The 22,351-nt window shown below is 41.6% G+C and overlaps 2 protein-coding genes across 2 annotated transcripts; one reads left to right on the top strand and one right to left on the bottom strand.

Moving 5' to 3' along the window:
- Positions 1-4,420, top strand: pex11b (peroxisomal biogenesis factor 11 beta). The gene is made up of 4 exons (XM_034705188.1): positions 1-338; positions 2,243-2,358; positions 2,441-2,642; positions 2,870-4,420. The coding sequence occupies exons 1-4, from the start codon at positions 283-285 to the stop codon at positions 3,285-3,287; spliced, it is 792 nt and encodes a 263-aa protein (XP_034561079.1). The 5' UTR covers positions 1-282; the 3' UTR covers positions 3,288-4,420.
- Positions 4,421-6,453: 2,033 nt separating this feature from the next.
- On the bottom strand, positions 6,454-18,921 carry ilf2 (interleukin enhancer binding factor 2). Its single transcript, XM_034705322.1, has 14 exons — positions 18,792-18,921; positions 18,310-18,369; positions 15,154-15,196; positions 13,540-13,644; positions 13,366-13,443; positions 12,681-12,783; positions 11,209-11,274; positions 10,836-10,952; positions 10,375-10,453; positions 10,186-10,273; positions 9,915-10,091; positions 9,488-9,578; positions 8,165-8,331; positions 6,454-6,616 (listed from the first exon to the last, which is right to left on the bottom strand). The coding sequence occupies exons 1-13, from the start codon at positions 18,794-18,796 to the stop codon at positions 8,180-8,182; spliced, it is 1,164 nt and encodes a 387-aa protein (XP_034561213.1). The 5' UTR covers positions 18,797-18,921; the 3' UTR covers positions 6,454-6,616; positions 8,165-8,179.
- Positions 18,922-22,351: the final 3,430 nt, after the last annotated feature.

Below are 22,351 nucleotides of genomic sequence, written 5' to 3' on the forward strand. Positions count from 1 at the left end.
GGCGCTAAACACTAAGCAAAAGAGAACGAAGAAGAAGCTGTGTTGTGGTTGTGACAGCGAGGTTACAAACAGACTGGAGGACTTCCTTCTCTGATCTGACCCTCAAACTGCTGGGTATCAAATCGCCCCATATCACCGTTAGCATAGTAGCATTAAGCTTCATGGTAAGCACTAGTTAGCAGTGGCTGTCACACGCAGAGAGCAAGTTGACAGCTAGTTTAGCTAACTAGCGAGCAGCTGCTAAGTTTCCTAACAGGCCGAGGAGGAGAAGAAGAAGAGAGGATGGAGTCCTGGGTTCGGTTTAACTCTCAGAGCCAGGCTAAGGAGAGAGTTCTCAGGTACACCTGCAGGAATTATAATTCAATAACAATATTATTCAAAAACACTAAGCTCTGTGTTAGCTAACACACTGTGCGCCTGATAAAATAAGTAGATCACATAACACGTTTGTTATGAACTTTATTAATGAACTCGTCAGGTGAGCTGCACGCGGAGCTGTGTGGTTATAAAGGTGTTTTTATTTGGTTTCAACACTTATTTCTTCGTGTTTCTTTGTTGTTTGGTACTCATGGTTATTTTTAATGTTTTGAAGGTGTGTCATTTTCGTTTAGTTTTTACCTGGTGTAGTGTTTTTTTTTATCTAGGTTGTGTATTTGGGGTCGAGACACACGAGACTAAGAACATGTTGTGTAACAAAAACCTTAAAACATTATATTAATTCAATAAATACAATTAAAAATCAAAACATAAATTCATCTGATCAGACACAGAGCAGGTTATGTCTTCATTTAAGGCGGGATAATGAAGCATTTAGAGTCAGGGACGTTTTGGTTCAGGAACTTTGTAAGTGCTTGCATTGTTCTCATAAAGGCTGTAAAACTTATAAAAACTACTTATGGACTGGACTGAGTCTCTGATGGCAGGATCACATACGGTCTTCAATAAACACTGCATGTTTAATATGTGCAGGTGATATTGGAGCAGTGTTTTCTGGTTCAGGGTAATGTCCTTTAATGTTTACTTTAAGTCATTACTCAACTCTGCTTGAACCAATCTGACCCGGTCAGCCCTGAAACACTTAAATCCTGATTATAATCCTGGTTGATTTTGTTTGGAAGCTTCACGGCTGCAGATGTGAACATTATAACTCTAATAAACCGTCACAGTTTCCAGTAGCTTTGATTCTAGACGAGCAGACTTGAAACAGGACTTCTGATCATTCTTTTTCATTACGTTATTTGATCAGGCGATGGTTATTCAAAACAGGATGCTACAGGATGTGGGCATGCATCAAGTTGCCTCCTGTTTATTCAAACTGCAATAGATATACCGGCAGTAAACGTAAACAACTACTGTAGACACTGATATATTTGTATATCTGAATGAAGCAGCAGGGATGAGGATCAGTTCCCCCAAGTCTGAGGAGTTTAAGTATCTCGGGTCTTGTTCACGAGTGAGGGGAAGAGGGAGCACGAGATTGACAGATGGATCAGGGCAACGTCTGCAGTGATGCGGACGCTCTCAATTTACCGGTCAATCTATGTTCCAACCCTCACCTATGGTCACGAGGGTGGGTTGTGACCGAAAGAACAAGGTCACGAATACAAGTGGCCGGAATGAGCTTTCTCCGCAGGGTGTCTGGGCTCAGCCGTAGAGAGGGTCAGGAGCGCAGAGATCCTGGAGAGGCTCAAAGTAGAGCAGAAGACCCAGGTCATGCAGGCGAGATTCCATCTCTCAGCTGGTCTGGGAGCGCCTCGGTATCCTCCCAGAAGAGCTGGTGGAAGTGGCCGGGGAGAGGAGTGTCTGGGCTTCCCTGTTGAGACTGCCGCCCCTGCGACCAGGACCCGAATAAGCCGAGGAAGATGGATGGATGATGAAAACATTCAATAAATTATTTAACAGACAAACCAAAACTTCTTTGATTGTGACAAAAGAAAGCGTAAAAGTAAACTTTTAAGCTCTTAGTGGTTGACAAACTTTAAATAACCACAAAACTACCTGACATTTTTTCTTTTTGGCTGAGTCTGGTGCTTCAAAATCCATCAATCAGTTTTATTTAGATTATGTCAGTTTATAAAAAAAAGTGATGCCCCAGCACAGATTTGTATTTGTAGCCTTTGTAGAGATACTCTCAAAGATAAGGACTGGTCTTCAGTCAGTTGATGATTGATGTATCTCCCTTGCTCATGTTTCCTCTTGGAGGTCAGTGTAATGATCCTGTGTGTGTGTTCTACTCTCACAGGGCTGCTCAGTATGCGTGCACTCTGCTGGGATACACTCTGCAGAGAGGCGGAGCAGCAGCTGAGCTTCATAAAACCATCACTCAGCTGGAGGCGCACATGAGCCTGACCAGGAAGCGTGAGTGAAGCACCAAGTTTGAGATCCTATCCGGACCCTCAGAAGCTGGAGGCCGTCACTGACGTGTGTTTGTGTCTCACAGTGCTGCGTCTGGGGAACTCGGTGGAGGCTCTGGAGTCTGCTAAGAGGGCGATCCACCTGTCTGACAGCGTGCTGAGACTCTGCCTGACCATCAGCCACCTCAACAGAGCCATGTACTTCGCCTGTGATAACATCCTGTGGGCGGGGAAAACGGGAATCATCTCACAACTGGACCAGAAGAAGTGGAGTCAGAGATCCTTCAGGTGAGGAAGAGCTTTTGAAGTATTCTTCGGTAATAAACAGAAACCCTCTTTTGGTGGATGAGAGGGTTTTACTGAGTCCCAGATTAATATGAAGAGAGGCTACAAACCTTGAAAGATTCTACATGCAGAAAAACCCGACCACGTTTTATCTCTGTGCAGCTAAAATGAAGACGTTTATCAGAAAACCTTTAATCAACATTCATAAATGATGTGTTTGACCCCTGCAGATATTACCTGTTTGCTCTGATCCTGAACCTGACCCGAGACCTGTACGAGCTCCGCCTCCTCATCGATTGTGAGGACCGTTACAGAGCCTCCAAACACCCCCCCTCTCCTCACACCAGCACTGCCGCTCTGCACGCTGACCACCTGTCCTCCCCCTCCTCCTCACCTGTCGGCCTCTCCGCTCCTCCACCTGTCATATTGGCCGGGCTCCGCAGACAGCTCCACCTGCTGGTGACGGTGCTGTACAGCAACCCGCCGCTGCTGCTCGACCTGCTGAAGAACAGCTGTGACATCTTCATCCCTCTGGACCGGCTCGGGATTTACCCCACGGGATCCGGGTTTGTGGGGTTCTGTGGACTGACCTCTTCCATCCTCGGCATCCTCACCATGATCCACCCGTGGCTCAAACTCAAACCGTAAACACAGACTCACACATGAGGAGGAGGAGGAGGAGGTGGAGGAGGAGGAGGAGGCTGTGATCAGAGTCTCACACTGATGGTTAAATGATGACGGGTACTGATAACGCACTCTGGTCACATCGTTAACTTTTACAGGTTTTTATGATGAGGACCAGAAAAATCCCAGAACGTCATCCTGCAGCTTTGAGTCCTGAGGTGAAATCTGTTCTTAACAGGAAGAATGTGGATCATACAAACTCAACTAATGGTAGTCAGTCCTCTGTGGGAGCTGCATGCTGGGTGGATGCTGAACTTAAGTGAAACTTTGATCCCGACACAGAGAAGAACCGTCAACCCCCCACTGATGGTGTTCACCGCAGATTTATGCCTCTTGAATTTAGTGTAATACAACAAAGCAGCTTCTAGCCACTCTCCAGCCAACGCTTCTACTGGATGTGAAGTCACTGCATGCTAATGAGCTCTTCTCTACACGGCTTATAAACCATGACAGTTATCAGCGTGTCTTACATGTTAAGATCATGTGATAAATACAGAGCCCCTGAAGTCCTACAAAGGCGATGACTCTTATTTGTGCACAAGACATTAAGTTGTCAGTGAAGCTGTGGTGTGCGCGCTCTCTCTTGTCATGTGAAGAGTCGGGCATTAACATTCAGTTAAGGCTCCAACACGCCATTGACTCTGATGACAGGAGCACGCCAGGTCCCTCACAGCCACCTTTGTAGCTGTGATAAGATTAAGAAAACACTGGAGCAGAGAGAGTAATGATATAACTAACCACAAAGACTGGTTTATACTTCTGCATTGACCCTATGCAGCAGTGGTCAATGTGGACCACATTGTTTTCACCCACTGAGTTTGTGTTTTCAACATTTTTATGCTCTAAGTTTCGGAACTGTTGAATCTCTTCTATAACCCTGCACTGCTCACTAATGGCTGTAATCCATCGTTTTACTGAGACAGTGAGAGATTAGTTTTGATTATTGCATCATAAATAATCAGGATCAGAGGAAATACTTAAAATATTAAACATGTTCATTACTGTATCTGTGTTTCTGTTGGAGCTTGAGATGATTGTCTAATGCCAGTTAACATTCAATAAATAAAACATGTTTCATGGACTACTACAGTCAAACACATCCTCTGTCATCATTACATACCTGAGGGGGTACACTACGTTATGTTATCCAGGTAACTTCAGGGTTGAGGGGATTTTCAGTCGGGGGTTCACTCCTTTTCTGGGTAGATCATCATGGTCACTAATGCTGAACTCCTAACCTGGTCCAGGGCAGGTTATGATTGGAGAAAACTTACTGACCAGCTCGTTTGATCACAGATCTCTGTATGCTGATCGTGAGGGGGGAGAGACGGGCAGGACACTTTGTCTACCTGTATGATTTTACATAATAAATACTGATGACAGTTATTGATTATCTTTCCTGACGTCATACTTAAACAGAGTCTAACAAAGGTTACTCAGGAGAAGTTGTTGTACTGAATTAAATATAAAACTGTGCATGCTTATCACTTTGAATCATGTTTTAATTATCATTAGTTCTTTAACCACAGCGCTCAGTTTGACACCATCAGGGCTGCAGCTGAAATATTAAGTCTAAAACTGTCAGAGCTCTACATTTGAAAATATGTCGATAGACAGCAGACTGTCTGTGTTTGTGATTGGTCACATGTTGCATCCTCCGCCCCGATTATGTGAGTGCACTCAGGGTAACTCTAGATTGACACGTCATGTTGATGACCAGCTTCGTGTGACAGTTTAGCGTGATCTCCTTTGTCAGGTTCAGTGAAGCCGGATCAGGAGAAGATGTCTGGGATATGTTGAACTCATTTTGTAGTATACCCCTCTGCTGTATTTCAGAGTACATTAACATGTTTCTAGGTAGGGCTGGGCGATAATTCGATAATGATAATTATCGTGATTTAAAGGTGACATATTACGCTCTTTTTCATCAAAATATATTGGTCTAAGAGGTCCCCAAAACATGTCTTTAAAGTTTATGCTCAAAAAAACACATTGAAGTCAGACTTTGGCATGCCTGTAAACCCTCTTTTTCAGCCCTGCTCAGAACACTCTGTTTTCCCTCCGACCACGCCCCCTCGGGAAGTGGATGTGGCCTCGGCTCTCCAGCACGTTGATCTAATGTTTACATGTTGGCTGAATATACACGGCTGCTCACAGACCTGCGTTACTTCAACCCTCTGAATCTGATCCTGATGGAGAGGCGCCTGCAGCAGGACCTTTCTGAACGATTGGTCACAGATTTAGTGTTTCTTGTTGTTTTATTTGTCAGTATGTCGACGTGTGTCTTTGTACACAGCTAACAACATGTAGCTATGTGGCTATGCTAACTAGCGCTAGCACTTTTCCATGACAAATAAAAATCATCCACTAGATCTTTAAATCTGCAGACGTGGGGAGTAAAACCGACCTTTTGTTTACTAAGACAGCCTACAACTAGCATGCCTCCCTCCTAAGCTCCTTGTTAGCACACGTGTGCAGGGAATGAAAAACTGAGGAGGAGTTGAGTTGTATTTTATACAGTCTATGGGCTGAACAAGCTCCGAGCTCTGACTCCGTGACAGACCGGATATTGTTGTGACGTAACAAAAACACGGAAGTCTGAAACGGCTCGTTTCACACACATTTACAGAAAGGTGGAGAAATCAGAACAGGGGCAGAATGGATTTTTTTCATTCTTGGGGGGTTTGTAGACATGCCAGGGACACATATTTCAGGTAGAGAACCATTAAAAGGTCGATTTTGCATGATATGTCACCTTTAAGTTTGCTCAATATAAATATAACACATTTTTGATGAAAATAAGATATAAAGAAACATGTAATTACACCGCCCAACCACTAAAAAGGAAAGGGGCCCAAAACACTAGTTGCCACTCAACATTAGACAGAAGAAGAAGACGGCATTGAACAGCCAATCGTGTCGCAAGGTGAGAGGTAGGCAGGGCTTAAAGACGTTCGGAGCAGAATGTAAACGCATCTTAAACGAGCGACAGCGACAGCGACACGGAGGAAAACTAAAAAAACCTACCAGCTGAAAGCAGAGTCGTTGGCCTAGGTTTGTTTTCTGCTGCCTGAAAGTAAGAGGATGTGTGTGGATGTTTGATCTTGAACACAAACAAGACTCAGGCTAACTTAAAAAAAAGTTTAATAAAAGGATGTGACTGTTACAAAGAAATAAAAACCAAACAATAAAAACTGACTGTGGACGCATCAGAGAGCTGTGAGGAGAGACACTTCTTCTTCTGCTGGTTATCACACCACGGCCCGGCTCCTTAAATAAGCTAACAGCAGTCCCTGTGGAGGAAGAGCAGAGGGAGAGTGGACTGAACACCTGGATGTCACTGTCAGTAAGAGAAGCTCAGGTGAGTTTACAGAGAGCGTGGTCAGAGCTGGGGGATTGATAGACTTCAGTGTTGTTCCTGCTTTTTGTATGTCTCAAGGTTAATGTTTAGATCTGATACTCAGGGCCCAGTTATTCAAACGTTTTAATTAAATCAGATTAATCCAGATTTGGAAAAACACTTTTAAAAATCCAGGATCAGATAATCCAGTATCACTCTTTTTCTGATGTTTCAAGGAAGACCTGGATTCAATCAGCCTGATCAGGAATTAAACTCTCAAAAGATCCTCATGACTGCTTTAAGTTTAATATTTTATAAACTGAGGTTAACTTGTGGATCGTTTAACGTACCAACATCAGTGTAAAAATGTTTTGTTGGATTAATATGGAAGTTTAATTACATTTGGTTCCTGTAATCCAGTCTGAATCCAGCCCTCTGCTGGGATCAAGATAATCCTGACCTTGAGGATCAATCCTACTCAAAAGTTTCAACAGCACAAACTGGAGGTTTGAATCCGGGTTACTCGATCTGATCTCATTTCCGAATCCTTTTGTCTTTTGAACACCAGACTTCCTGTCTAATCCCATCTGCTTTTATCTCATCAGAATACTTTTGAACAACCGGTCCCTGTTATTCAAAGATGGCTGCTCGTGTTCGGACATTAAACGTGTATTTACATCTGGACTGTGGACTCAAGGTTCCAGTGAGGGTCCTTCTAAGCTGGAGCAAAGAGAGTCCCGAAATCTAGTTTCTTCAGGCTTCATCCCCACGTCAGGGCTTTAGTTTTGGGACATCACTAGAACAGAACTGTCCACAATGATGAAGAGTTCACGGCCTCTAAAAACCTTGACCCTGATACGCTGACGTACAAAAAGGGTTCATGAAAAGAAATATATATCAAAAGGTGCTTTTCGACCACAGGAACTAGGGACCTTTTAAAAGGAACTATTTGCTCTTTGACAGCAGGAACCAGCGTCTAAATTTAGTTCTGGGGTAGTTAATCTCCTCCTGAAAAGTCCCATCTCGTGGGTGTAGTACTTTCCAAAGGTCAGGGAATTTTGGGGAGCAGGGCCTGCAACACTGAATGTTTCTGATTGGTAGAGTGCCCACAGTGCATAATCTTCACGGGACTTAAGGCCTTGTGGAAACATAGACAACAATGGGTCGCAGGATCCATTTAGCTCTTTAAAAGAGTAGATCCCAGAACTAAAAGTTCCTGGTATTTCTGGTCAAAAGCACCTTATATGATTTGTTCATTTCATTCGCTGTTGGCGGTCATGTGATCTGTTTTCAGGCGTGTTAATGGACAGGCATTAATTCAGACACACTGCAGACATGTTTGAAAACAGCTGGTGTCATTTAGAAGAGGTTTTAAAAAGAAACATGTGGATGTGGCTACAGCCTAAAAACCTGTTCCAGGTTTGTTCGGTTTTATCCCAAATAAAAGAGCAGAGTTCAAAGATCTGATGGATCCCCGTACCAGTGTGTCAGCTGCTCTTACCTGAGCTAGACTTTATCATTCCTGGGTCTCCATGCTCTCGTCCCCTTCATCCCCGCCCTCCTCCAGAGCCTCGTCTTCCTCCTCCTTCCTCTCTGGGGGTTTCTCGTAGGCTTTTTCTGACGGGGTGACGATGACACCGTCCCACGTGGACATCTCTGTCGCCAGGTCTAACAACAAACACATGTCAAACATGTCTTTAGGTTTCAAGATGCAGAGGGAGTCTTTCGAGACCTCAACAGATAAAATATGATTTAAACTGACAAACATGAGGGCATGAGAAGTCTTCAAAGATTCTTTCACATGGCAATAGTTGTAACAAAGTTGAATTTGCAGCTGAGCTTTATTTCAGAAATGTTATATTTTCCTCTGGCTGCAGAGAAAAGACTTGTTGCTGCTACTTTTCTGACTGACTGTAGTGATGTTTTATATACACATGCTTCTTCTTCTTCCTCCCTCTCTGGATGCTGTTCCTCATGGAGCTCTGAGGTTTATTACAAATCTTACAGCTCCCTGTTAGTGGTGGGCAATATATATCGCCTACGATAGTATCGTAAATGTTGCTTTAACGATGTTAAATTTTACATTATCGAGTATTACTGTCTCAAAAGAAAACAAACGGACGGTGCAAAGACGGCAAATGAGAGCTGCATGAAAGTCCCTAAGAAACCCCTCTCCCCCCTCTGAAAGTCCTCATTTGCCGAATGCATGCCTCGGAAGCCAACCAGCAGACAGGATTCAGCCATGTGACTCAGTGGCAACCAAAACACAAAATGGTCTCACATGGAGGAAATATGCAGGAGTCTCCCGTCATAATTTAATAGTGAGATAATTATCATTATCGCGAAATAAGAAAAAAACAAAAAAAAACAAGATATATTTATTGGCTCATATTGCCCACCACTACTCCCTGTACGCTCGAGCTGGCTGGCCTGCATCATCCAGACAAAGACTGAATCACTGACATGTCCTGATCTATGAGTTAGTTCTTAACTTTAGTTTTAGGTACACTGCTTCTACAGGCCGGAACCTGCTGCATGAGGATTTGTGTCTGAAAGAGCCGGTCTGTTTTTAAAAGCGGACTGCAAGCCATGTGACTTTTCTGCTCAGCGGCATTGTATTTCCTGCATTTACAGCACTTCCGGGATCGAAGCACATCAGCCGTGTATTCCATCTCCTCTGACGTCAGCTCTCTATTCTTCCCTGTAATCATTGCTGTATGAGATTTTTTATCTCAAAAGGTATTTCCTTGTCAAAAAAGTTTGAAACAAATAAAGCAACAATAATAATAATAATGGCTGTTATTAAAGAGTTAAATCATCTTACAGCTGGCGTCTCCCTCCAGGCCAAGGATCTTCCTGTAACCTCCATGAGACAGAACCCTGACCAGAGTCTGAGCTGTGAAACACACCATGTCCTGCAGAAACACACAAATAGAACAAATGAGGGTTGAAGGCATCACTTCGTTCAGACAGAATATTCAACTGATGATTGTAGTCTCTATTTTCTTTCTTCATCCCCTTTGTGATCTGTTTATTGCTCCTCTCCTCATGTCATGTGTCTGAAAAAAGCTCATTGAGCCCCTTTAATAATCACTCAAACTGGCTAAGATGGTTTTATAAATAAGAAGGTCCTGCTGTCCACACTGAGTCCTGACTCCATCGCCTCCCTCATCACTGAAACAGAACCTGACGTCTCAGGTTAATCCGGCTCCCTGTTTGTCCTGCAGTAAAGGTTTCAGCATCAGACCTACCTGCTGCTCCAGAGTCATGACTGTGTGCACCCTGAAGTTCCCGCTCTCACAGGGGTCGGTGATTCCCACAGAGCCGGGGAGGAAGAGACCAGCAGCCAGCATCTGCAGGCAGCGTCTGTACGCCACGTTCAGGGACAGGGGCTGCCTGGACGGGTTGTTCATCACTGCAAAGTGACCCTGAAACACATTGCACATATATTTAACCCTTTGAAACTCAGGATTTTCACACAGTGATAGGTCTGAGTGTGAAGCTGCAGACTCGTGGTCTCACCAGGAGGTCCAGGATCCAGGGAGTGAGAGGTTCAAATCCGGGGAAACGCAGCCTCAGGTCCTTCAGCAGGCGGATCAGCACTTTGACACTGAACAGGATCAACAAATTCAAGTGAGTTGGGTTAGCTGAAAGAATCGCTGCTTGAATAACAAGAGGAAGAGGAAAGAGAGAGAGAAGAGTCTTCCTCACGTTGACTGGGAGGCGTTCTCCTCAAACCAGCGGGCGTGACGGATGGCAGCGAGGGCGCTCTGCAGAACTTTAATGTCCACTGAAAAAGAAACAAGACGGAATCAATCAACACAAATATTCCACTTTGAGTCAAAACCAGCAGACTGGGTCCTCTTGTGTTCACTCACTGACTTATAAACACAGAGGATGTGTGACAGACTTCATGCACATTATTACTACAACACATTTACCAAACATTATCTTAAGTTTTAAACACATTGTCTCTGGAACCTGAACACTTGGGGATCCTTTGATCTACACATCAGGATTTGAAAACACAAGGTGACGGGCTGAAGAGCAGATTTTATGAACCTTTAGTTTTGTGATGTTCAGCATTTGATTCAGAGAAAGAAACATTTTTCAGGTTGAAATGGTGGGTCACATGTCGCAAAATGTCTTTGTGTACTTGTGTGAGCTCTCACAGTGTAGCTCAGGGTCCAGCTTGCGCAGGTTTGGGGGGACCGTGGTGATGAGGATCTTCACTGTAGCATCGGCTGAACTGATCTCAAAGCCCGTCTCATTTGTCAGCATGGAGAGAACTGAAAACAGCACACACACATACACAGTCAGATACACACACACACACACACACTATATTAGAGCTGTCATGTCGGCTCTGGGTCATAGTGATGATCAACAATCAGTTTCAATCAACAAACACCTTCAGACAAACCTACATACACAGATTGTTTTCACAACAATGTCATGTGACAGACTTTTTTTAAAACACAAAGGAAAGACTTTTCTGTGTTGGGGTTCTCGTGCAAGCAAGGTCTTAGTCCCTCATGTATCTACCTTCAGTCGGATCCTGAGTGCGAAGAGTCTCCACAACTTTGTTGCCCAGAGCAGCGACAGCCTCCACTGTAGAAGAGAATAAACATGATCATTACACATCTCAGAGTTAAATTACAAAAGGCTCTGATTGGAGCTCCCAGTGGGTTAGACTGAGTATTTATTAGTCTGTTAACCTTATACCTTGGCCTGTAAATCAACACTGACAGGGCGCGCTCCTCTTAATGACCTACTCAAATGTTTCTCTGCAGGCTGGCTGATGTAATAGACCTCAATTCATGTAGAGCAGAACTGTTATCAATTCAGTTTTAAAAGCGGAAATTTAATTTATTCCACCGATCTGAAACGATAACATCATTATAATGTTTGAGGTGTAGGTGTTGGATCCATAGACAGTATAAATAATGGATGTAGTATCCGTGACGTCACCCATCTGAATCTGAAGCGCTGTTTTGAAGCCAATCATCCATGGGAGCCATACTGGTAACACTTAACACAACCAAACTTAGTGACGTAAAGAGGCGGTGTTTGAGCCTCCTAGCCGACAGCTACAGTGTTCCCGTCTGTCAGTCATGTCCTTAAATGGCCGAAAATCATAATCTTAATATCTTCTGAGCCATCGCGTTATAAAAAAATTCACCCCGTGTGTGCAGCATAATGTGTGCCGATAGATAAAATTAGCTCTTCAGACCGGAGCCGTTTTATGAACCAGGCTGTAAACATGTTTAATTCTGCTGTAAATATCATCTTTTGTGAATGGGTGTGTATGTGGTTTCCAGTGTTTCTGCAGCCAGCCTCAAGTGGATTCTTGATGAACTGCAGTTTATAACACTTCAGCATGGGCTTCATATTTGAGACCGGAGTTTGCCGCTTGGCTCACACCAGACGTGAATAAAATTCTTGAGTGAACTACATGTGAAGTCAATCTAAAGACGTGATTAGACGCATGTCGGGTGACGTGAATGAAAACGTGCAACTAGTTCACCGCTCTACTCGCTTCATTCACTTTTTTCACAAAAGTTGAAACATCTGATCTAGAGCGAACCATTTGTGCAGCAATGGCTAATCAGCGTTCAGATCCTCCGGTGATGTTAGATGTAAAGAACAGATCAGCGGAGGTTCAGGAAAAAATGTATAATGTCTGTGTGCGGCTACCCCGAACTGTACAACAACACCTTGTTCTTATTTTTTAATAGAATCAGGAATATAAAAAAAAGCTCCCTGTAGGAAAGTGAGTGAGGACGTCAGATCATCTTGTGAGTTGTGAAAACCTGTCGTCTTGATTCCAGCTATCAGCTGTACTAGGAAGTTAACACGGCCCCAATTAGCATCTTCAGTTACTCGCTTACACACGATTTGATCTGAGCGAATCAAGCGAGTAAACACAGAATATTCCAGCGTTCAAATACGTGCAAATAGAGCAAAATGTTATTCAAATTCAGTGTAAACACAAAACGACGTGATGTATCACTCACATGTTGGGAGAATCTTCAGGATCACGACCAGGTCAGCAACGTTGTGTCCTGTTGTCATGGTTCCCTTCTTGTAGGAGCCCACCTGACGCACCTCTTCAATTTGCTGTGAAGAGACCAAATTACAACTTTACTGCTGTGTACGTTCTAACATTATTAAAGCTTCTGTGAGGAACTTTTAGTTTGTGTTAGTTAAGGACAAAGTGATACCCATCATCTCTTTGCTGATCCCGTCTTATGGACGTGGAAGAGGTGATATATAACAAAACATGCACTACTGCTTTAGTAGAAGTCAAATGTACCTCTTATCTGATGCAGTTGTTAATCACTTTGTTTGACATCTATCCCTCAGCAATAGTTAAAGGCATCAAATCTTGTTTGCGTTGGTAGCTCGTACCAAGGCATCACCACAAATTTCAGTCTGTTTCATAACCAGCTAAAACCCCTTACAGTGGCTTTGAGTAGCCATCTCTTTACTGCTGGAGTCATAGATTGGACCCGACCACCACGTTTACCCACAGCTGTTCAGGTTAAGTTCAGATTCTTTATGCAAAGTTCATATGTTTTTCTAAAAAATACTGCAGCAGATAGTGTTTTTTTCACATATAACAACAGAAAAAGTGTCGTGCACAACTTTACTGAGTCATTCGTGATGTCAGAGAAAGCAGGCATAATGTCAACTCCTCACCACTTCAAAGTTTCCTGGAGCGACGATCAGGTTGTCGATGACGTTATTGATCTTTGTGACCAGGGACAAGATGGAAGACTAAATGAGGAGGAAGAGAAACAAACAGAGTTTTAGTCAATGAGTGTAACTGTGGCGCTGATTGTAATCCAGTTGTTGTGTGTTGTGAGGACTGACCTGCTCTGCAGGTGTGGGGCTCAGGTCCTGGTTTCTCTTCAGCAGACACTCGCTGAAAGCCGTCTCATCGGGTGCAGGCTTCACTCTGGGGAAGGCCATCTCACACTGTCATGAACAAAAGACAAAGTCAGTGTTGGAGCTACTTAAATTGTTTCATGTATTTCATTATTTTTACTTTAAATCAATTAATGTATTGTTATTTCATTTAAGGAGATTATAGGATTAAGTTTGATGAAAGCACAAAGAAGCTCCCTATTGTTTGAAAGAAGCAATCAACCACCAAAGAAACTACATCCTTGGCAATCTTTGGACCCCATGTACGATCCACTCTCCCTGGGCCCTGTAGCCAGTTTTGATTTGAGATTTGTTTTGTAAAGTTGATAAAGTCAAATAGCCACTACAGTCAGTATGAGTCGAACCTAGCTGGAGGACTTCTGTGGTAGACTGATAATGGGAATGTTTTCTTCGGCACATGAATCCCAATAAATCATATCTCTATACAGGAAGCTTTGAGAGGAAGTCTGGTCATATTGCAGCCCTCAATAGAGATCTTCAGTCCCTTCATTAAGGTAGCATCTGTGAACAGAGCTGTAATGGTTTCACATCATTTATGTGCACAAATGCTCCCCATCAGAGCGCTTCCATTAAAAGTGCTACACGCTTTTAAAGACGCCTTCTATTAACCAGACTCTTTGAAGCCACCAGACTCCACAGACAAAAACAGGGATTCTACCCTTCAAAACACAAGCTGTTCTCCTGCTGCTAAGACTGAAAGTGTTTTCCCATTTGATCCAAACTGACCGTTTTAAAGTGATGACACTAACACACATAAAGATGGTGGCAGCAGCCTTTTCAGTGACTCCTGTGTCTGTGAGGTCAAATGTTGTAATCAGTGTAGTCTGGTGTCTTTGAACAGTGATGCAAAAAGCTGTTTTAGTTAAAATGAAGACACCAGAAAACAAAAGAATAAATTAATTCCCCTTTGACAGATTCTGGAAACGTGTAATATTCCTGAGGTTTGGACAGGATCATTACCGACCGACATCACTGCTGGATGACCGAAGTTAACAGAAAACCTCTGACTACATAGACCACATCCAGGACTGATGCTAGTTAGAGCTGGCTCAGGCTTTGACCAGCTCTTAGTTAAGCTGCTATAGGCGTAGACTGCCTGGGGAACTGACAGACTGGGATCCTATCTTCCCCCCTCTCCCCCAATCACCTATTTCCTGTCCCCTTTCTGGAGTCTCTGAGCTCCCTTGTCTCGTAGGTTCTTCTGAGTCGCTGCCATAGACGGCCTGCCGCACCTGATGTCCCAGACTCCAACGGCAACAACTACTACTATCCGTCTCATCACCATCATCGCTCTCTCTCTCTCGCATAATTTCCTCTAGCCCTCTTTCTTTTGTTGGGTCTTTGTTAGTAATGAAAATAGAGTATGGTCGAGACCTGCTCTGTTTGTAAAAGCGTCTTGAGGTAAAACTTGTTGTGATTTGGCGCTATATAAAATGAATATTGATTGATTGATGCCATCCAGGTGTTAGGTTACTCTTTGGTCTAACCTCAGCTATGACATCACATTTCAGCTGTTGAAGCTCCTGTTTTTTTACTCACCACATAGAAGTCAAATGGGATGTGTGGGACAAACGGACGATACCTGCACAGGAACGAAAAATATTAGCACGCTGTTTTTGTGAGAGTCATTTCAACACGAGGGAACATCTGGTGTTAACATAAAGCATAAGAGATGACTGCTACAACAACTAAATTATCTAAACACTCAAAATTATTAGAACAACTCAGCGCTATCAAAAGGTGCTTCGAAAGGCTGACAACACTTCAAGTTCAGACTGGAGGAAAAAATAATCAGTACAAGAGCAATAAAATACAAAAACTGTTTAATAAACCTATAAAAAATAAAGATGCTGAAGTGAGCATCATTTTCAGTTTCTGATTTAGAGGTTACAAGTAAAGTTAAGATGACAGGGTTCTGACCCAAAACCTGTCAACACAGACTCCTCAGTTCTGAACTAGATTATTCCAGAGGGACTACGGTCTCTTTATAACAGCTCAGATTCATGAAGCCTTTATTCTCTTTCATAGCTTTTGGTCATCTCTCACCTCCTAAGACCTGGTTCTGGATCCAGATCCATGTTACTTAAACTGTGCTGTAAAGAGTCCATAGTCTTTCTAGGAAAATGTAGTCCAGATTTGACATATCTAAATGTTGTGGTTCTGGATCATGACCTGGTCTAAGGTGATCTAGGTGGAAAAAAAGAGGTGAAGCAGTCCCCCTTTCATGCATTTCAAATTTAAAATAAAGGCTATAAGAATCTGACACTGTGTTTAAAAGAGTCTGAGGCATCTTTAAACTAAGATGTGAAAAAAGCTTAGAAACCGTCCTTTTTTAAAAGGACAAATGACAGAGGTTTTACAAATCTTAAACATTGTTAAAAAAAGTCAGAAGCCTCTCTATTAGGGATGTCAACAATTAATCGACAATCAATTAATTGAATATTAAGAACTTACTCGAAGACATGTTTTGTTTCGGTTTTCTATCACGTGGAACAAACATCATGTGGTCTCGTATTCCGTTCAGCTATCAAGGAGGTGTTTTAAGTTTAAAGCATGTTTCGATGTGATTCAACTGACTGAAGGTGTTGCTCACAGTGGAGACACTCAGCTGGGGGCTGCGGCTGAGTGACAGGTCTCCACAAGCGTTTTTTTCCTCCGCCGCCGGACTGATTATGACACGGCATTATGCGCTCCCGGCTGACACCTGACCACATTCAAATGATTATTTTTCTCAATTAGAACGAGTAGACAGAAAACTGGACTATGTTTCAGTTCAGTTCTCTTGTTGAAGTCTGTGCCTTCACTTTTATGACTATACACTACGTGCACAATTATTAGGTAAGTTGCATTTTTGTGAATATGTTGAACTATATCAACAGTGGTTTTCAAATTTGTCAAGAAGTCAGATAGTGAATATATTTCTTCAACTGTGTGGTTAAAATGATGCTTTTCAAAGTACGTTGGTTGTATTTTTAAATAAATGCAGAATCTGCAGAAATGAGCGGGCCAAATTATTATGCAAGTTGGTGATAAGAGCATATAACTTGTAAAAATTAAAAACTAGGCACCATTTTAAACGTTCTGTTGATTGAAAATAATATTTACTACAACTGTTTTCAAACTTCAACAAAAACAACAGTTTTCTTTACATTTGTGTACAAAATAAAACAGTTACAGTCTTTGAAACATTTCAAATCTAAAGTGTTTCTCAAATGTCCAATATAACCTCCTTTTCTTTCAGTGAGGGTCAGAGGTCACTGGTAAACAGATTAAGTGAGGTTTCTGATGACTTCTCTGCTGAAAATACAACCGTCTGTCTCCATTTGATTTCAACCCAACTGAGAACTTGTGGTCAATACGGAAGAAGATAATTTACAGTAATGGCAAGAAATACAGCTCAAAGAGCATCTTTGGAAAGCCATACAAGGTACAGCTCACAGAGTCAGCAGAGAAGTCATCAGAAAACTCACTACATCAGCTTACCAGTGACCTCTGACCCTCACTGAAAGAAAAGGAGGGTATATTGGACATTAGAGAAACACTTTAGATTTGAAATGTTTCAAAGACATTAACAGTTTTATTTTGTATACAAATGTAAATAAAACTATTGTTTTTGTTGAAGTTTGAAAACAGTTGTAGTAAATATTATTATTTTCAATCAATAGAAAATTTTAAATGGTGCCTAGTTTTTAATTTTTACAAGTTATATGCTCTTATCACCAACTTGCATAATAGTTTGGCACGCTCATTTCTGCAGATTCTGCATTTATTTAAAAATACAACCAACGTACTTTGAAAAGCATCATTTTAACCACACAGTTTAAGGACATATATACACTATCTGACTTCTTGACAAATTTGAAAACCACTGTTGATATAGTTTTTAAAATATTCAAAAAAATGCAACTTACTTAATAATTGTGCACGCAGTGTATGTCCACGGAGATTAAAAGCCTGCTCCACACGTTGATATTCAGCGTGTTTAACGTTTTGAACACCTCAATACGATCCATAGCTATTCAATACCCTCAGATGTATATATTGTGTAGTGAAGGAAATTTTGATTCAGGGGAAAAAACACATTTGTTTTTGACATGGAAAAAATATTTTTAAAAAAATGATTAATCGATAATTGATCGGTAACATTTCCAAAGATCGATCACGGAAAATACTTGAAATGTACATCCCCACTCTCTATAATAATGTCTGACACTTGTGACAAGCGTAGGTACTGGGGTTTTTCATCAGGACCTGGTCCAATGAGGTCTTTAGGTTGAAGAAAAAAGGTAAAAAACACCCTTACCCTCATTTTTACAAATAGAGTATAGGTCTCAAAATTCTGAAACGACGTTGAAAGAGTCTGTAGTCTCACTGTGATAACCTAAACCAGACCTCACAGGTCAACGTGTAGTGGTTCTGGATCAGGACCTTGTTTCTATCACTCTTCCCAACAGTCGAATCAGATACTAACTTCAGGGCTGCATATAGCAAAAGTCAATTTGCACGTATTTCATCATCTTTGTGGGGGTGGACATCAGCAGAAACATTACACTATACTACACGGAATGATTAGACATGTGGAGCACACGGGATGTTTATCTTCTTCAGACATGTAGAGCCTCGTAGAGATCAGATCACCCAGAGTGCTGGAGGGATCATTTGGCTTCAGGTAAACAGCAGCTCGGTGTAACTTACCCCTGCACCAGTCCTCCACGGGACCCGAAGCGGCCTCCCCGGCCCCTGCCGCGGTCTCCTCTGGGAATAAACACAGCTCACATGAGACATTATCTTGACATTTAATCCGGATTTGAACATTAATGCTATCAGACCCCCCCTCCCCCTCACACAACACCTTCAGTACATCCATCCATCCATTCATTCATTCATCAGTTATGTTACATTGCCCTCCTACATACATGACACATGATAACTAATGTTTGAGGTTCGCCCCACTGTGCGGAAACATCAATATTAACATCATTTTATACCAAATAATATGATATAAAGAACTAACAGCCTGCCGTCTAACAATGCACACTGTTAGCTTCAGTTAGCTTCGTGCTAACATAACTCGTTCTACCTGCTAACTCAAAACATAACGACTACCATCAAAACATACATTTTATTATACCGCACATATATGTAATTAATAAAGGCGTTCTGAGTTATAATATCACCTCATTGCGTACGACGTTTTGATAATTTAAAATGAAAATCCAGGGAGAATTGATCTCAGTCCACCCGGCTGCTAGCTGTCCTGCTCTTCTTCTTCTGTGGTGTTTTATCGGTAGCGCGCATGCTCAGTGGTGCATTACCCCCCCCCCCCCCCCCTCTCTGGAGGTTACTCACTCCTACAGTGCGTGTTTCTTTTTATTGTTTCTGACCTCGTATTTAATGGAAAGTTCTTGATTAAAAGAAGTAGAATGTAATTCAGGTTAGAAATCTATAAAATCTGGACTCAAACCAGCCATAAACTGGCTATTTTATTTTGCTTTTATTTTGCTTGTAATTATTGTGACCCTTTCTTGTGTTATCTATTGTGTTTTTAATATCTATTCTTTTTTAATTACTATTTGTTTTTAATTACTATTTGTTTTTACAGATTGTGTTTTTAAGCTTGTACAGCACTTTTGCACATTGTGGTTGTTTTTTTACTGGCTATATAGATAAAGTTTGACTTGACTTGACTTGACTTTGACTAATATAGGAAATGCAGGCTCTTTAAGAAACATAATATATCTATCATAATATTTTTCCTCAGGTTCTCAGGTATCCAGGTTATGGTAATTCAAAATGTTCTCCAAAAGGCAACTGGAAAAGTCCAGCAATCTATATAGCTGCATCTCAACAAATTACAATATTGTGAAAAAGATGTTTTTCTTTTGTAATTTAATTCAATACTATATCAATTCCATCCATTCATCCATCCATCAATCCATCCATCCATCATCTTGAACACTCATCCTGTTCAGGGATGCGGTACATCTATTACATGTAAATTGAAATATAAAGCATTTTTTCATGTTTTTTTTTTTTTGAGGATTTAGCTTAATTGTCATGGGAATCAGTATCTCAGATTATAAGAATATTCCCTAAGATCAATCATAATAATTATTTAAAGGCCATGTGAGGAGTTTTGAACTGGCTGAGAAAGAGACTGAAAATGAAAACCCCCCTGAGGGGGTAGGTGTCAGACCAGATGATGGACATCTCGCTTCAGAAACAGCCTTTATTTGACTGTTTTCATGGAAAATAATCACATTCCCTGATTAAGTTGACTGTTGAAGACAAAAGGATGAGGCTTTTGTTGAAATACGACTTTTTGCATGTATAGGACAAGAGATAAGAGGTGTCACTTTGTCCACCAGGGGGGTGCCAGAATCGATACAAAACAAAAGTTCCTCACAGCAGCTTTTAAATACAGAAATGTCAAATTTCGAAAAATTGTGTTAATTCAAAATCTCAGTACTTAGCTGTGGCTCTGTTACCATGGCTTACTGCATCAATATCACCCTGTGGTACTGCTGAGTTTTTGTTGAAGCCCAGGTTGCTTTAATATGTGTGGCTGTGTTAGATTCTTGATTCTGAACCCCAAACCCCATAACAAAGTTAAATAATTTTCAACAAAATTGATACCAGGGACAACCTGATCATTCAGGAGTCCATCACATCCCTGTTCTGCCTCTTGACATTGTGGTAAGAACATTAATGTTTGTATCAGGCTGGTCTTGAGAGTGGGGAAATAATGACTGTTAGCGGTTGGAGACAATGATGTGGCATCCATGATTTACAAGAAGAATGCCAAATTTTTCAGACCACAGTTTTCCACTTCCCCTCTGTCCATCTTAAAAAGGCTTAAGCCCCAAGAAGTCACCGGTGTACTCACACTTTCACACGGAGCAGGTTAAAGCTATAGCTTTAAAAAATAAGTTCACCATCACATCGTATTAACTCTGAAAATAGCTCATCATCTCTGGGTGATCTTGACCCCCCTGTGGATGTCAAGGCCCCACTTCTGTAGTTAGCAATAATCTTTAGTCTTTAACTTTAAATTCAAATGAGTTGTCACTTGTCACTTTCTTCTCCACCTCTTTGAAAACCGTTCAGAAACAAATAATAGTACCTAATGTGTCTGTTTAGGGTATTATATATTTAATATTAGTTATAATCTCTTCTTAATGTGTGTCCTTGTGTGCTGTTTCTTTGCTGCAGCACTGTCTCCATTTTAAAACCACTCCACTTTCTCTTCTGTTTAGAGTCTGCTGATTTTGATGTGTGTGTGCAAACCACCATGCAGTCTCATTAGGAAATTACATTCACCATTTGAAACACAGGTTCTTATTTATTTTCACTTACAGAAGCTTGCATAAAATCCGATTACACGTAAAAAAGGACTAAGGGTGTGTCAGGAGAGGTCAAGAAGCCACCAGGCTTACAAAGAACCAATTCAATTCAATTCAAATTTGCTTTATTGGCATGAACAACGAGATATTATTGCCAAAGCACATAAATTCATACAGTACATTATATATATTCACAACACACTACACTCACCATATATAGATTAATCACACACCATATTCATTACATATTATATTCATCACATACATATCAACCATATATTACATATTTTATATGCATTAATGAACGATGGTGTCACCTATACAGCATATCTCAATGTCCTCACCCGATGCGGCGCGCTCACAAAACCTCCACCCAAAATCAAACCCCATGGGATGGTGCGTCCCTCAGGCTGTGACAGGCAGACACATATTTAGCAGCCAGAGGAGCTGCTGACCCTTCCCCCAGGAGAACTGACAGTTTCTCTTCTGGGGTTAATGTTGGGAAGTTTGGTACCATGTTAGTAATGTCCCTGTAGTGGGCATCTCTTAGAGAAGAGAACTTGCTGCAGTGGAGGAGGAAGTGCATCTCTGTCTCTATGTCCCCTGTAGAGCAGTGAGCACATAGACGCTCCTCTCTGGGCAGCCATGTCTGTCTGTATCTCCCTGTCTCTATAGCCAGCTGGTGGTCACTCAGCCTGTATTTGGTCAGGATACATCTTTGTTTTGTATCTCTGACACTGTACAGATATTCAGATCATTTATAATCACGGTTTAGGGTCAAATAACAATTCATTCTACTTTGGGTCTTTGTTTGGTTTCTCCAGTGATCTAAATACAGATCTCTGGAGTGCTTCATGATGAGTTTAATTTGGTTGTGTTTTAGATCAGTGCTGATTGGAGTCTGGCTGATTAGCTTCCTCACCAGCTGACTAAGGGGACAGTTTTCAGGGTTCAGCTCTTGGGTTTTTAGTGCTTTATTTTGAAGTGAGTCTTTTGGGCTTAAATTTAGATGGGTCCAAAATTTGATTGCCCGTTTCTGAATGTTTAATAGTAATGGGAAACGTCCCAGTTCTGCTCGGCAGGCGTTATTTGGAGTTTTTCTTCGAACATTTAGGATTCTTCTACAGAATTCAGTATGGAGAGCTTCTATTGGGTGTTTGTCCCATGAGCCATGCTCCAGTCTACTGAGGGGGCCCCAGATCTCACTTCCATACAGAGCTATAGGTACAATTACACTATCAAATATTTTTGTCCAGATTCTAATTGGAATGTTAATCTTGAATAATTTGGTTTTTAATGCATAGATTGCCCTTCGTGCTTTTTCTTTAAGTGCATTTATTGCCATGTTAAAATTTCCTGATGCAGATATGTTCAGACCAAGGTAAGTATAATTC

This window comes from Notolabrus celidotus, chromosome 16 (genome assembly GCF_009762535.1).
Source record: "Notolabrus celidotus isolate fNotCel1 chromosome 16, fNotCel1.pri, whole genome shotgun sequence".
Taxonomy (NCBI): Eukaryota; Metazoa; Chordata; class Actinopteri; order Labriformes; family Labridae; genus Notolabrus; species Notolabrus celidotus.

Coding starts and splice junctions, on each gene's coding strand:
- pex11b (XM_034705188.1), top strand. CDS start 283: ATGGAGTCCTGGGTTCGGTTTAACTCTCAGAGCCAGGCTAAGGAGAGA. Junction 339..2,242: donor GCTAAGGAGAGAGTTCTCAG/GTACACCTGCAG, acceptor CTACTCTCACAG/GGCTGCTCAGTATGCGTGCA. Junction 2,359..2,440: donor CATGAGCCTGACCAGGAAGC/GTGAGTGAAGCA, acceptor TGTGTCTCACAG/TGCTGCGTCTGGGGAACTCG.
- ilf2 (XM_034705322.1), bottom strand. Junction 11,275..12,680: donor CCTGAAGATTCTCCCAACAT/GTGAGTGATACA, acceptor TCTCTTCTACAG/TGGAGGCTGTCGCTGCTCTG. Junction 10,953..11,208: donor CACTCAGGATCCGACTGAAG/GTAGATACATGA, acceptor TGCTGTTTTCAG/TTCTCTCCATGCTGACAAAT.